The 17093-nt window shown below is 40.0% G+C and overlaps 1 protein-coding gene across 1 annotated transcript in view; it reads right to left on the bottom strand.

Annotated features, from left to right (window-relative positions):
* The window catches only part of RSF1 (remodeling and spacing factor 1), a 59956-nt gene that overhangs the window by 29984 nt on the left and 12879 nt on the right, over nt 1-17093 (bottom strand). The window contains exons 2-4 of the mRNA XM_083855860.1: nt 5461-5552; nt 1059-1151; nt 213-418 (exon numbers count right to left, since the gene is read on the bottom strand). Of these exons, the coding sequence (XP_083711986.1) occupies nt 213-418; nt 1059-1151; nt 5461-5552 (391 nt within the window). The remainder of the gene's footprint in view (nt 1-212; nt 419-1058; nt 1152-5460; nt 5553-17093) is intronic.

Raw genomic sequence — 17093 nt, 5'->3', positions numbered from 1 at the left:
TATATATTCATTGTAGCTTGAACTAACAGGAAACAAATTATGTGATGGCTGCTACCAACAAATCTCTGAGTTATTTTCACTAAAACATAGATGTCAATGCAGAAAATCCCACTGTCATGAATCCTACTGTGTGAGAAGAAGATTTATTGTAATACATTTCTGAGCCCGAGTCACAAATAGCTAAAAACCCCACAAAAAAACCCACAGAATACCTAACAATGCACTTCCATGTAGATCCATCCTGGTCATCCTGCTCTTCTATGTACATCCTGACATTATGCTCCTGATCCAGCTGATACCAGTACATGAGGCCGTCTTTGTCCCGACCAATGGGCTGCAGGCGCATGGCATCAGCATCCTCCTCGTTAATGATATTCTTAAACTTCAGATTGTCATCAAACTGACACTCACAGAGATACTGAAAAAGTAGAAAGACTGGTAAGATATCAAAAATATAAACAGAAAGAAGAAAATCAGCTCATTTCATTGTGATCTGTAACTTGTTTTTAGGCCTCTCCCTATTGGATCTGTGTCTCAGCTGTAGCTACCAGTTTTTTCCAGGCCATGTTGTTTTGAAATGAGATACAAGTGTTTGGGTTGGTTTTGTTTGGTTTTTTTTTTTTTTTTTAACTGGTCAGCTTAGAAAGCTCATTCTTAATTTTTATTACATAGTACAAATTATCTCATTCTACAATACAACCCATACATAACTTGGAAACAACCCTGACAATTTTGTCAAGACCATAAAAGATGAAGTCCCATTTTGCCTTTGGAATTCAGCAAGGTCACAAATGGATTTTAAAGTGTGTATTGCACAGGCAAAGAGTTCTTGACAAACCAGTAAGCACAAGACTATTTTCATACAAAGTGTGAAAAACATGCAAACAAAGTGTTACATGCAGTTTGGGTCTATCCCACTACAATGAATAATATTATGTCTGTTCCAAGATCAGCTCTGTATTTAATATACGCTCTTACGGTTCAGTCAAGCTAAATTTGCAAGACCTTAAAGTGAGTGAGGAAGTAGTAATTTAGAACCTTAGTTGATGAATGTGTACCTTCAGAATCCCCAGTTTGCATTCAACACTCATTTCTAGGTATCCTTTTTTTTCCATCTCCCAAGCCCAAGTGCTGTTGAATTCTTGACATATCTGTTGCAAACAAAATAAGCAGATTTCTAAGGTTAGGAGAAAAAAGCAACTTTAAACTTTTTTATTTGTAGTACCTTACTACTGTAATTAATTACACATGATCTCTTTGGGATTGCAGTCAGAAAGTCCTACAGAAAAGCAAAAAGTAAAACTGAGGCACATTAGCAACCACTGTTGAATTTTCATGGAAGAGAAGATCCTGATCACCACCACATTCTCTAAACATCCTGAATTAGGGAGCTTGACTCTGGAATGGGAAGGCATTATTGTCTTTGCTGCACACAAATCTCACATTTTTCTATTTCTGTCTATTTAGAACAAAATTCTCTCAAGCAGACACAACTTCCTATTATATCTCCTTGCAGCACTTAGCAGACAAGTCTCTTGGGGCCCTTTAAGTCCTTCAACTGTACAGCAGATAAACACAACTGTTACTCACTCCACACTATGGAATTATTTATTATTCCTTACAAAATATCTTGAGCTTCAAGCTGCTTGACAAATATTTTAAAATATTGTAAGTATAGGCAAATTCAATTTATTTAAAGCAAGTAAATTCAACCACATCAATATGGGGGGAAAAACCCTATCACCAGAAAAAGCAGCAGCAGAGGAGAAATAGATTGAAACAGCATGAGCTCCAATAATAAAGGTGAAGAAGAAATTCCCTCTCCTTGTAAACAACTCAGATGTCCTTAAGACAACTCTCATGAATAGACAAGCTGCTCATCAACTGAGGACACATAGTGGGATCTCCAGTCAGTGAGGCTATTCCAATGGAAATATCCATGAGGAGGCAAAAGCTGATCACAACTACACCTCCAGTTGGAATTATTTTGAAGTGCCACTGCTGAATCACAACTGTCAAATGAGTGCATGAGGTGCTGCTGCCCTTCAGTCTGCAAGGCTGGACTCAATCAGAAGATTGCAGTCTCTCAATTAACAAATTATTATTAAACATAAGATACAGTTACCAAGCTACTTAGAAACCTGCCAATCGCATCTGAATGCGGCTTTCTCTAGAAACAGCAGCAAAAATAATCCTAAAATTCACCCACCAAAAGTACAGATCAACTGACTCATAATGTAACACTCCACCTGGGCTCCAACTAAGCAAAGGGGCTGCTACCCCCTCCCCCTGTCCCCACAGCCACACTACCAACCCTCCACTACCCTACTACTGACACTGTTTCTCAGGTGGCACAAGGGTAAGCCTGCAGTGAGGTCAGCTCAGCCACACCATAAATCAAACCTTGACGTTTAAGCTGTGACCTACAGAGAACAGTGAAGAGCACTCTGGTCACAAGGGATCCTGCTGAAGAGCAGTTTTTCCTGCTCTAAGGTTAAGGAATATTACATAGGGACTTCTCTGATGCCAAGCCAAAGCTCACAGCAGGAGACAATCGCTGCTCACTCACAAAATGAGGCTACTACACTTCCTCTCTCCTTTTTAACCATGTAATATGAAGAACACTGGGAAACTCTATATTAAAACCCTTGCTCATGGCATATGCCAGTTGCTATTCATTACTTACCCATTAAGTATGGGAGCAATAATGAGAAGCTTCATGTGCTAAGAAGTGTGTCACTGTCAGAGCAAAAGCTTTGAGACATCAGAGCTGCTGAAGCATCTGTTCAAACTGAAATGACTACATTTTGACAATTAACAACCAGATAATTGTGCTTTCTCCTGACAAGTACTGTCACAACCCTGAACTACAGATCTCATTGATCCAGGCTCTGCTGAAATCGTAGTCTCTGACTTCCCAGAGAGGATGCTTCACACTGATCACAAAGCTGCTGCTTGCAGGAACTGCTGACTTCTGCATACTAAGTGTGGTCAGCACCTTCCCACCCTGCAAGAAATGCTGAAACATCTCTCTCAAAGAATTCCAAAGCAGCTATGATGGCATCCAACACTATTTCCAGAGTTCCAAATGTTCACTTTAAGCAAGGAAAACAGGAACATGAAAGAAGAGTCTCCTTGACAGTGGAATCTCCTTGGGTGGGACTACAGACACCTGAATTCTAACCATCAGAAATGTGTTTAGAACGTGCTGATTTTGGGTTGAAGGTTTCAGATGGACCAGTGCAGAGAAATCTTCTCTGTATAAAAATGTAAGTTATGTTTGACAATAGTTAAGTAAAACACTTTGTCAGGAGACACTGCAACGTGACCTCGCTACATGTGTCTCAAAATCAGCTAAGCTGGACACTTCCTCTTAGTTGTTGGAATACTTGGGACCAGACATTTCTCTACCTCAGCAACACACGACCACAAGACATCCCTTGTGCAGAGGAGGAAAGTCAGACTCACAGAGACCTACAGCCATTTTCTTCCATGAAAGACTAGTGCACATGCTGGTGGATCCAACCTGGGTGGTTCAACACCAGAATAGGGAAGGGAAAGAACTCTTAACTACCATGTTCGCTTCCTATCCAAAATACATCCATCTATCAAAATATCAGCCACAGCTTAGAGATAATTTTTATGATACTCTTTATATGCACAACAGTCAACTGAAGCACATTTTATCATTAGTTGGTATATAAACAAAATATAAGAATACATACATGCATAAATATTAAGAGCATATAAGTCTGAATATCTTCCACTAAAGTTTCTGCTTAAATAGAACATCTAGAATATATCAAGCCTTGTTTTATCAAAGTAACAACATCAGTAGTTTCTAACAAAGGAAAAACAGGTCAACTTTGCCTCTTAGAGTGTCATTAATAATATGTGGAACAATACTGCAGGCATCAAGGAAAAATGCTCTCAGTGGTTCCACACCTTTTCAGTTTTTCCTGGCTTTTGTGGCATTTCCCAGTACTCTTCCTTGCTTTTCTAAATTAATCATACTCCTTTGAAATGGGGACAATATTAGCATACCTTTCTAATTAGTTATATTCAAATTCCTTTGTTCTTCAAGGTTCCTTTGAACCAGTGGCCAGAATAAGCTTCGAGTTAGCTCTGGAGACTGTTAAATGAAGTAGAATTTATTAACACTTACTTGGTCTTAACAGGGGTGTGAGGGAGGGTTCCCTTACTTCTTCCCTGAAGAAGAATTTCCAAACTGCTTTGAAGAAAATTTTCCAAACTACTCCCTCAAACTTGTTTAATGTCCCTGCTTTCTGCTTTACCACACAACCGGTAAGTGGCTCCAGTGGGGTACATAAGTTCACAAGTCAGAGTTGGATTTTCTCAGTTTTCTGCAATGGTTTTTGGGTTTATTAAGGAATTTAATACAATTCAGTAACCACAGTACTTGGCAATACACAAAGTACACAAAATCACACGAATTATTACATTATTATTTTAAAAAATTATTATCAATGCTTTAGAACTGGTTAACAGGTCAGAATTAACAAAGGCCTTTTCAGCAGGTTATTCCTTAACACACTCCCAGCCCTAAAAACATCACCATCTTAAAGGCTACAAAAACCTCAAGACAAATTCATACCTCTGTAGAGTTTATAGACAGCATTTAAGGGAGAGACCTCTAGCTGGATTTGCCAAGTGCCATTATTTGTACAGTTGCTATTACCATGATGCAGTATGTCTAAGCAAGATGTGATCACGGCTGTACAGACAATAACAAGATTACAGTTCTGTGGATTAAAAGACACATGGAAACACATCCAGAGGGGAAATGGTAACCTACTAATTCTGACTTTCCATATATTTTCATTTTTTGAAGCAGTGAAAATTATTTCAACTGGAAACTATTTGTATGTAAAGTGTCATCAAAGACACTGCTGCAATTAAAATACCAAGACAGAATTACGTAAAACAATGGGATTCTCTATTTTTACTGATGCATAATTACATTCTCATCTTAGCTGTGCCATTCTGAGCATGCAGATATAAATCACTGCAATACTTTCTTTTATTATTAATACATGCTACAAGACCCCTGTATGGTTCCTGTATGAATATCAGCCAAATCACAGTAATTAAACCATATCCGGACAAGTGATACACAAATGAACTTCTACTGTATAGATCTCTGCTCAATTTATCCCATTTTCAGGCTACTAAATCTTCTTTATTTAGGGTCTTAATACTCAAGAAAGCATTTTCCTGCCAATTATGAGGGTGGACACTTTCAACATGCAGAAGATGGTGCCTGTTTTCAGAGACTTTTCCCACCAGCCGAGGCAGACTGAAGTTCAGCCGGGATCTGATGCCCACGTGTCGATGCTGGCACAGCCCAAGGCTCCTGGAGCTCACACCAGGCTTGCTCACACAACTGCTCAGCACAATCATATTCCAGCACGGGAGAATAACACAACAAGCATATTGTACCTTGATCAAGTATTTTTCCCATCTGTCTGCTGTGACAGACTTCCCAATCTTTCTCATCAGTTTCAAGTGAAGCTCCACCAATTCTTTTGGGACTGCAGTATTGAGAGAGAGAAAAAGAAAAATACAAAAAGAAGTTAAGTCTCGTGCAAATATTCTTCAATGCTAAACACTGGTAACACTGAAACACTGTGACAAATTAAGACATTTTAATAAAACAGAAACTTCAAGCCTGCTGAAGAGCCGCCTTGCAACTGAGAGATGAAGGAAGGATAATTTAATCATGAGTCTTTCTGTATAGATTTACATTTAGGATAATCATCACCCTTCAATTCAAGGATATAGAGCTCAGTGATAAACCTGTGGAAATTCTGGCAGTGTTAAAACCACAACTGTACCAGAACTACTCCAGTCAAACACCTACAAAAATAATACTGCAAGCAGCACACCTGCAGCTGCCTCCAGAAACCCCAAAGCCATATTCTGCCCCATGCTTGGAATATCACTGGATCCAAACTACTTTTTTCCAGGTGCATGGTATGGAAGAAATGTTCCTGAAACTCTGTTCTCACAGATGTAGCTTTGCTCTACACTTACTCTCTCTTGTACTGGGGCAATAAGAGAGGTACTCAAGATACGAGGCTTGAGGAATGGTTGCCACAAGTGCTGCAGAGAACAGCTGCACCAGTGCTGCCACAAAATCAAGATTTTTCCAACGAAATTTGTCTCTCTTAGTGTACACTCCTCAGAAGCAACTTCAACCAGCTTGCCTCAGCTCATATCTGTGATTTATAAATCAATTTGGCACCACCAAGTGGCAAATTTGCAGAACACTGATTTTATAAGCTAATGAGTAGCATAACTTCTACAAAATACATAATTGATAATTATTAATGTGATTCTACATGCCCAGTGACATCAGCTTTCTCATCTGTAATTTGTTGAGAAAAACTTTTCAAGTATTTTTATTTCTCTATGCATACGGTTTTATGTTCTAAAAGCATTTTCAGCACTCCACGCACACACACGTTGAAAGCTCTAAATGCAAAATTTTTATTCTCATAACTTATGATTATGATTTTTCTGCTGGTCTACAGCATTATTTGACACAGGATAAGCACCTGGGATATCAAATGTGTTTGTTCTAAACTAGATACCAGTGAGATGTTCATTCTTTTACTCATTTATATATTACTTGTGTGAATCTCTTCCATATCTAACTTGACTTTACCCAACCTCTGTCTTTCAATCAAATGCCTCAATTTTCAAATGAACATACTGAGTTGCTAAAAAAAATCAGTTTGATGAAAATGCTTGTGTTGTTTCAGAAATAAAAACATTTCATACACAAACTCATTCAATAAATAAATACAAAAAAGACCAGCCTGGTACCCTCAAAGAGACCTCTTTTCAGTGTAAATAATTCATAAGCAACAAGTGCTGACTTGTTCTCTTTCATTCCATTTGCATATAATATTTCCATTACATGCTGAATACACCTAATACCTCTCCTTGCTTTTCCTGAAAACTGCTGCTTTTCATGATTTTGAACAAACACTGATTACAAAAGGAACATGATCAAAGGTCTTAACCCCAGTAAGTGCCGAGCAGCTGGCACTAACAAAACCAAGTGCAAAGCACTTTATACACATGAGCAATTCTATCGGTGTTAAGTCATACAATTAAACCTCTGCTTGTGTTTGTGTGACATGGAACTGAGCCAGGGTATTCAAAACCTTGCTGAATCAAAGCTTCTGCTCAGCATCCTTTTTTGTTTGTTGTTTTTAATTAGACCTCTTTTTATGGGTATATACTGATAGGAATCCTAGTTGAAAGAAGCACAGGTGATGTGTTTCAAATAACCAAATCCCCAGTCACCACAAAAATCTCTGTTAGAGATTTAGTGTTAGAAAAAAATGGAGAACACGAAAAAATTTCAAAATTGGAGTTATATGCATACTCTTGGGTCAGCAGTTCCTGTGAGTTGTGTCAATACCTACAGAAACCTCACTTTTCTCAGTTTCAGGATTTCAGCTCTTGTATTTCTAGGGTCTACATGATGCATTGATGTGATTACTTCTACAAGCTTCACAAAACACTTCATATCCATTCTCTGTTTACTACCCTTTCGAGATGCAATATTAATGCCTGGATTTCTAGGCTGGCTTTTTGCCTCTTCCCTTCACTGAGAGGAGTCCCACAGTACTCTCCTGGTGTAATGAAGGAGGCAGGAGGTTTGGAGAAGAAAACTGATGTCTAGTTTGCTCTCTAGGGAGTGTGTGAAATGCAGTCTGACCAGCCACACGCCCCAACAACCACAGGAGCAGAAGCCTACAGGACTGAGCAACAAACTCTGTATTAAATCCAAAGTAACTGTAAATAATACAGGATGTACACCTGACTTGTCCAAAAACACCAGCTAAGGGAGATGGCCCAGCCAGGCTAAAGAGTAGTGGCAAATCTCTCCCAGAACACTTGGCTGGCAGGGAGTAAAATCGCACTAATAAACACAACTAATACTTCAGTCCTCTCAGAAATGCATTGAACCTGCATAACTATAAATTAATTTACTTTTGTTCAGACTATAGAGAGAATTCCTGACAAGAGTTCATTGAATTGAGACATCAATAAGGATCATTTTTACAACACTGTTCTATCCTACATGTAAGAGAAAGAACATTACACCAAAGAGAATGAACATAATTATTTTGGGTTGTGTTGCTGGCTGGTTTCAGCAAATAACAACAGTAGATTATCATCTCCTTTGCAAAATTTCATCCCCATTCACGTGGGACATGCATCCCTCATTTCAGGAACTTGTAGAAGAATGTTCTGCATTTGTAAAAATTTCACATGAGGGAAGGAACAATACACAGCATCCTTCTTGTCTAACTGCCATTGTGTGAGGTTCTGGTCAAAAAAGCATGATGGAATATATATATATAAAAAGCCCTCTAAATCTGAGTTATATTCTCAAACTTCTATGAAACTTTGATCGCTCTGGAAAGCAATACAGGAGTTCTCTAAAAAACCTTCTCAGAATATGCTTAAGCAGTGGAGAAAACACTGGGGCTGTGCACAGGGCTAATGGCATTTGTACAGCACTTTTGTGCTATTCCAAAGAATTGGCTATGATTAAATCATGGTGCATTCTGCTAGATATTCAAAAATACATACTTTTCATAGGGAGAAGTCATAAGCCAGGAAGAATGAGTCACTATATGCAATTATAAGGTGTATATACAATTATAAGGTGTAACTCTGGTGGAGTTGAGCCCATTTGTTAAGCCCTATACTTCCCTGGAGGGCAGGCTGTCATGTGGGGCTGACACAGTATCCTTTGAACATTATCCTGTCTACTCCAGCATTTCAGGGAGCATCCTATACATCGCTCACATGGCTAATCAATTCGGGAACATCAGAATAATTGAAATGGAAGAGAAAACATACAAACATGTGAAAACCCCATCATCTGGCTAGAAAAGCTGTAACTTTCAAACACCTACACAGCCACACATTAAAGACAATTTCTCATAAAACCATAACCCCATTTCAGCACTATGTATTTTCCCTGCCAAAATGAAAAGGCTTACAACTCACCTAAAAAAAACCTGAAACAGCAGATGAAAACAGAAAACATGACGAAGTCCTGAGTTCAGAAGGAGGACAGGGGAATCTGTTATTTTGAAAACTATTATAAACAAAACCACCTTGGTATGGGGGCAGATCTGGGAGTGCTGGACACAGAGAGCAGGATCAGAACCGTGATGCACACAGAGCACCTGGTACTGATGCAGATTGCAAAGCCTGTGCCTACTGCTCTCCTTTGGGGACAGAGTAAGAGAACACTGAACTCTTAGTGCCAGGGGGACCTGGCGTGAAGGGAACAAAAAATAAATCTCTGGGATGTAAAGGCTGCTGGCGGTTTTCATGCTTCACAAACACAAACAGGTCTTCCCAGTTACACTAGTAAACCATTTTCCATGCTAACTTGTTTTGGCAAGTGGAGGAAATAAAATGACTCATAAGACATACATGGCAAATATTTCCATTAACCCTATATTCTTTTTCATCCTTCTGCCTTGACCAAAATTACCTCTGCACTGTCAAATAACACCACACTGAGCAAAAGGACAGCTGAGATTGATGGGATCATTAATGACCTCCCACCTCCTTTCTGCTAAGGGAAGGCAGCTCAGCAACCTGCACACAGCTCATGTGGATTAGCTACTGGCACCCTGCATGGCAAAGTTTAATGGCAAATAGGAGATGGTTTCCACCCTGCTCAAATCACTCTGCTGTGAGTGCCCGAGGGAGCTGTCCTGGAGGCAAAGGCAAGAGCATCTCCTCAGACATCAGTGAAGAGTCAGCACGTGGCCTCTGAGGAACAGGCTGCACAGCAAAGCTGTGGATGCCCCACCCCTGCAATGTTCAAGGCCAGGCTGGATGGGGCTGGGAGGAGTGTGGTCTAGTGGAAGGTGTTGTGGCCCACAGCAGAGTGCCTGGAATGATCTTTAGGGTCGCTTCCAACCCAAACCATTCTATGACAATTTACCACTTAGCTCATCACACACTAACCATGCAGTTAATTCCCTTTACAGACAGGTCCTTAGGCATAAACTTGCTTAAAACCAGTAAGCTGCTGCCTTACAAAAGGCACAAGAGTCCCCAGTAGACATGTGACCATAGGTCCAGCATCTTTAATATTCTCCTTTATTTCTGTGTCAAGTCTGAAGTCCCACTAGCAGTGAGAGGCAGCAAACATCTTGCCTTCTGCATTAGTTTCAACCAAAGAGAAGTCCCTCATCTGGGACAACTAACAAACACTGAATAAAAGAAAAGGAATAGTATCTCCCCTTTGGCACCAGCAATAGTTTATGATAACATAAATATTCTCCTTGAAGAACTATCGAATTTGTTTCTTATCTCAACTCAGTATAAGGAAAATGTGAGATCCTTTTAGTTATTCATAGAAGGTTATAGACCACAGAGAAAAATGGCAGCCTTGGTATGAACTTGGCATGATAAATAAATGGAAAAACAAAACCCCCTAGTTTGAAACCAGGCAAGAAATTTCAGTAAACCTCTGATAAAAAATTGTGGCAATAAGGAGCCCCATCTTCACGCAGTAAGCTTGGCATAAAAATAATAAATTGGAATCGTGTGACCTTATGAGAAAAAGAGCAGTTGTTCCTGTTTGAAAGGACAATCTAAATATCTTATTTTCTGAGTCACCTGATGAGTCTTATCCTACCAAACTGCGTGCCTACAAAAACAAAAGACACGCAGGAAAGGGAAAAAAAAAAAGAAACTGCTCTGCCTCCTGAGTGAATGAAAAGAGCAATTAAACATGCTGTAATTAAACCACAGATCAAAACAGAACGAACAAGTCACCAAGTAGCAGTTTTATATCCTGTTCCTAGAAAGACTGTTGGCAGGCATTGCAAACAAACAAACCACGCTCACATTTAAATGACATTGTTATCCTAGGAAAGCACTTTGAAATCTGGATGCTCACCAGCTAGATCCTTTTCACACAAATATCCCAGTACATTTCTCTCTCTTATCTGTACAAATACATATTAGAAGACTCTCCTCTTACCTGGACTATTCAGAGCACAGGTCACTCTTACATTAGCCAGCAAAGGTAAGATTTGTATCCTGCTGGTAAACCCCCTCCTACACATTCCCATGCTAGGGACCCAGCACTCCACCTCTTTCACTACCACTTGCAAATGAATCGTGACCAACATGAAAAATGTTCTGAATTGGGACCAAAATGCCTTTTCTACCCCCAGTTCTTTTAGTGAGTTGCATCACCAGCATAACAGACCTTACTAGCAGAGCTGCATCCTGACCCCACTGAATCAGTCCAACCCAGCACTGCCAGGTCCCAGCAGTAAACCATGTCCCCAAGTGCCACATCTACGTGTCTTTTAAATACATCCACAAATGGTAACTCCACCACTTCCCAGGGCAGCCTGTTCCAGGGCTTAACCACCCTTTCCATGAAGAAGTTTTCCTAATATCCAAACTGAACCTCCTCAGCACAACTTGAGGCCATTTATTCTTGTCCTGTTGTTTATCACTTGGGAGAAGAGACCAACCTCCACCTGGCTACCACCTCCTTCTAGGTGGTTGTAGAGTGATAAGGGCTCCCAACTCTCTTTTTCTCCAGAATAAAAAATCCCAGCTCCCTCAGCTGCTCCTCACCAGACTTGTTCTCCAGACCCTTCAGAGCCCTTCTCTGGACACACTCCAGCACCTCAATGTCTTCTTTGTACTGAGGGGCCCAAAACTGAACACAGGATTTGAGGTATGGCCTCATCAGAGCCCTGCAGAGGGGGACAGTCATTGCCCAGGTGCCACTGGCCTTCCTAGGCACACAGAGCTGGCTCATGCTGCCTGTCAACCAACACTCCCAGGTCCTTTCTTAGAAGGAGATTCCCAAACACTCTTTCCTAAACCCATAGCACCACCTTGAACACTCTTTCCTCCCATATCTTTTATTCTACAATCTTCCCTTGTCTAGAACTCAATCTGATTATGCTTTGCTTCCTAATGCTCACACTACCATCAGTCACTTTCCCACTGAATACGGAAATGAGATTAAAAAAAAAATCACTTTCATTGCCATCAGCATAACTCTTGAAGCTGGAGTTAAAGGCCATACCAAAGTAAACAAAATCCCTGGAGAGCTGTTCTTCAGCAGCCCTTTAGCAGATAGAAGGTGGCCTAATCTTTCACAATCTCTCCAATTTCATTCTCTGGCTATTAAGTGCCTAGGAATGTTGGGGACTTTTTAAGCCAATATATTATCAGGAACAGAAGAAAGGTTAACAAAAGCAGCACTGATGTTAGAATAAAGCATAAAATTTAGCAAGAAAAGCATGCTATCCTGTGCAATGAAAAAGAATAGGAGGTAGAAGAAAAAATAAAATTACTTTGAAAACAGTGTAGGAAAAAATAGCACAGAATCTATTTTAGAAACTGAAAATAGTCCAGGAAAGACAGCACATGAAATCCCAGTTTACTGACTCAAAAAATGTATTGAATAAAAAGTGAGCTCCAGTCCACAAACTTAGGACACGTGAAGAGCAAATAAGACAAATCAAGCTGTGGCAGCAATACGCAAAAAGCAGATTGCCCTTAAAAACAGGTACTGAAAACATTTGAAACTGTCACTGATTGCCATTGTTGGCAGATAACTCACATGCAGTGACAACACCATACATTCCCACTGCCTAAAATCAAGTGCACTTCACTTGCTGATCCTTCATTTGGGCATATGCAAACCCTGGCTGGAAGTGCTGGGACCACGCCCCATGAGAGCAAAGCCATGGCACCACAGGTATCTTCCATTCTCACTGGTAGAAACAGGACACTAAAATTACTCCCAGGATGCTTCTCCTTGCTGTTGCATCTCTGTCTCCAACACAACCAAGATTTTTAAACCCTGAACAGAAAATCCTCCTCATTTTCTTTCTTTAGCCCTGAATTATGTAATTACAGTTCTCAAATAAAGTGTAGGTATGACAAAGGTGAAAAAGTAATCGTAAAGATTACACATTAGGCATGGATTCTGGAGTGCTACACAGCTCCTCAGTGCAAGTGTGCATCTCCATGGCTTCTGGATACCCTGGGGTGAGTTCACTTCAGAGAAATTTCAGTAGTTAGTTTTTTCCCCACTGGAAGAAGCAGGCAGAGATGAGCTGCAGGAGAATGAGGTGCACTGGGAGCCAGCCTTTGCTGTAGAACACCCTTGCCTATTCTGCTTGTGTCAGGCACAAAGGTGTCCTACAGAAACAGCAAGTGGAGTTCAGAGCTGTACCAAAAAGAGCAAGCAGGTTGATCAGAGGGGGTGACCCACCTCTGCAGGAAGGTAATAAGGCCCATATGATGCAGAAGCACAAGCCCCCTCCAGAAATGTCGGTAGCAAAAAGGAAGATTTACATCCCGATGTCAGTCTGGACTGAGGCACTTGCTGGCCACTACAATCATGGAGGCTCACATCTGCAGAAAGGATGTGAGCAAAAGAGGCTGAGATGGCAATGTTCACCATGCTCACCTTTTGATCTAACACTAGCAAGTTGCAGAGCCATTTGAGTGGTAAAATTTAACTCAGTGTCTTTGTTCACTCTTGGATCAAAATCACAGCTCCTTCTTCTACAAGGGTGGCCCAGACAGAAGACAAGCAATGAGAAAAGAAATGCAAAATTCAAGACACCAAAGAAGAAAAAAACCTGAATATAATTCCTGTGAAAAGAAGCTTGAGCTTTCATTCCTACACCAAACTCCTGGAATTTTTTAGATATTTTGCCACTAAAAAATAGGAAAGGGCAGCAGCACAGCAGTAGGATTCACCTAAGCAAACGTAGATATCGACACCTGAGTTAATTCCATATAATCCATTTACAACCCACATAGAGAAACACTTTCAGAGAGAGTCAGCTCATCCTGAAGTAAAACATCCGAGCTCTGCTAATACATTTGGAAAGATTAATTCTGTTATAGAGTGTCTGGCAACTTTTTCCAGTGAAAACCACCTCTTTCAGCTGGGGAAAGTCTTAAAGATACAGAAGTATTATCAGTTACTGGGAGTGGGTACATCCCATTCTTAATCCCTCCTCTAAGCTCTTACACTCTCCATCTGACACAGAATTACCATTGCAGATCTGACTTTAGCTCCTACAATTTATCTGTGCACAAACATTTCCAGGAGACACAACCAAATGCCTAAGCATGGCAGCATTTAACTTCAGATGAAAGTATATCCTGCTGTGTTAAACTAAAGCATCCTCAGTAAAAAAAGTGTTTAGTACACATGAGCATAGAGTTGTATACACCACAACTCATCAGTTAAGAAGCTGTCAGCTTTATTGTAGCTTTATTCACTTAATGAACATAACAAGCTGCTTTTAACACTTTCTGTTAGAGGATAAGGTGAATGAAAGTCCTTTTTCACTCCGTTGTATGAAAAGAAGAAAATGCATTTTAACCCCTCACTTTGTTTTGCTACTAGAAACAGCCCTCTGCTGTCAATTTTTGCCACATTTCTCAGGTACTGTCCAAGTGTGAATATTAACAGCATTAACAGATGGAAGATGTTGATTGTACTACAAAATCACTTTCTCCCACATCTCTCACTTGAATAAAAAGGCAGTATTAAAAAACCCAGGTTGAATAAAAGCCATTTATCTAAAGCAAATTTTATTCCTAAGGTTATAATTCCTCAACCTCCTCTTCAGATGGAAAAAAAAAAAACAACCAACCAAAAAAACCAAAACAACAACAAAAAAATCCACCCCCAAATCCCAGAACACCAAAGAACTCCAAGTATTTACCGTCTTCCATGCATCACATGAAATCTTCTATAAAGACATTTCTATATTTCTGTCCTTTATCAGATTTAATTTTAAAACCAGTAAGTTTTTTCTCTAGTCACTGGTGATCCAACTTGCATTTCAAATAAAACTCACTTATACTCTGGGATTCACCAGTTCATCTTTCATTTACCAATGATTTTACCAAACCATTGCAACAGGTAAATATTTCTTTGCAGTTTCTCTGTAGCTGTCAAATATTGCAGACACGTTTGTTTCGAAAACCTAATCTTGCAAACCATAATCTTTTGCATAATATTTTTTATTTGCTGGACCCTAAAGAAGTACAAGTATAAAACTACAGTGCAAAGACACACATTTGATGCTTTTCAAAACATCCGGCAGTGACGAGCTGGTGCAGAAACATTTGAGTACTACTCAGTGAGCATTTGGTATTTGACAAGCAGCAGCATTATGTGAGCAGGAGGTTTTTTTAAGGCTCAGGATAAGCAAACTTTGAAGGTGAAGCCAACGCAAGTCATTCTGCAATGCAGAACACGCTTCCCTGTCAGCTGGAAATAAGTAACTGTGTGCTTGCTCTGCTCTAAGGTAATATCAGTTCATTAATCTACCAGCAATGCAAGTGAAATTTTAAAATATTTTATAAAAATATCAGATATCCAGAATGAGGTGCATTATATCTCAGAGACTCAGGCAAAACAATCATAACAGAGCAACATTTCCAGCAGCTGACAAAGACTTCTGTCAAAGGTATTGGTCAAGGCTGGATGAAAGTCATTTTACAGATGAATTCATGATCCCAAACAAAGAATTCTACAACTTTAACCCAATTAGCAAAGAACTTGAGGGTTCTTTTAAATTGATTCAGAGCTAGTAGCAACTTTTTGTCCATTATGTCTTAAGAAACGCAGGAAACACGTGAGAATAGAAATTTAGAAGCAGAACTGTCCAAGACAGTTGTCTGACGAAGTGCTAGTAGTACATAAAAACAATGTGGGTTTTCACCAACTTCCTTAAGTCTAGATCTAAAATGAAGACTGCTTTAGACTTAAAGAAAACCACTTATGTCCTCTTGAGAGCTGGTAACCGAATCATGCACGAAGTGAAGATTCACAGAAGTTTCGTTCCTTGAAACGCCCAACTCTTAGGTATGAATTTCTATGAGCAAACTCATGTTTTGACCTGTCAACACGATTAAAATATCTGCCCCTGTTAACATAATTCTTTTAATTGAAGAAACGGTTGTAACTGTGGGGCTGTTGCAGCTTCCCAGGGGAGCCAAGACTGTTACCTTTGGGGCTGACATCATCTCCTGTCTGTCCAGGCAGCCTCAAAGCCTCAGACCCTTTTCCAGACTGGCAGCACTGTTGCCTCTCCTGTTGCCTCTCTGTAACTTGGGCTCAGCTGCTGTTGGCCACCTCTTACACAACATTTAATCTGAGCTAGAAAGTAAGACAAGGGTAACAGCCTGAAGGGACAGTGAATTTGTAGCTACCATTTCCATAATGCCTGCCATCACTCAGTCCTCATGTCTGAGATATAAACCCTCCAACCTACACAACCACAGGTTGACACTATCAGGATCTGGGAAGAACCTGGTGACTTGGGCTGAGACAGATGGAAAGAGTCACAAAATAACCCAAACACACAACAGTGTCTGAAAGCAAAAAACTTCTGCCATCAAATCCTTCCCTTCCCATATAAGACAAAACAGACAGAAAGGAGGGTGAACACACTGAGTAGAAGAAATGGCTGAGAGTGCCTGGCACTCTGGAAAGAAAACGATGAGCCATGGTGCACATCACTCGATGTGACAGTGACCACCAGCTGCTGTTTCAGAAGGTGCACAAAGAAAACCCACAGCACATGTAACAAAATGACCTGCCCCCAGGTGAGCTTTAAATCACCTTTTCATAGAGCCTGGCTTAACATAAAAGCAAGGAACTTTGTCTTCTTAGTTTTATTTTAAAATATTTTCACTACAACTCAACGTTCATCAGTTTCTAAATATTTTTGGGCCCTGGCCTCAACAATAATTTGCAGTAACCAGCTGCAATTACAAAACATGTGAAAGGCATCTAAATCTCAGTTACTTTTGAGTTTCATTCAATGCAACATTTTTCTGGTTTTACAATATAAAAGGAATGCAAAAATCCAGGAGCCTTGCTTTGAATACATTTTTTTAAATGTCCTCTGAAGTGAACAGTGTAAGCTGACACTCAGTGCTCCTTCCTCTATTCCCCATTATCTTTCAAGGTGGAGCTGCCACCACTGAGCACTAAAATCAAGATA

Source organism: Zosterops lateralis, assembly GCF_965231275.1.
Source record: "Zosterops lateralis genome assembly, chromosome: 2".
In the NCBI taxonomy this organism is placed as follows: domain Eukaryota; kingdom Metazoa; phylum Chordata; class Aves; order Passeriformes; family Zosteropidae; genus Zosterops; species Zosterops lateralis.
The sequence above is the reverse complement of the archived record's forward strand: the minus strand, read 5'-3'. Positions and strand labels throughout refer to the sequence as shown.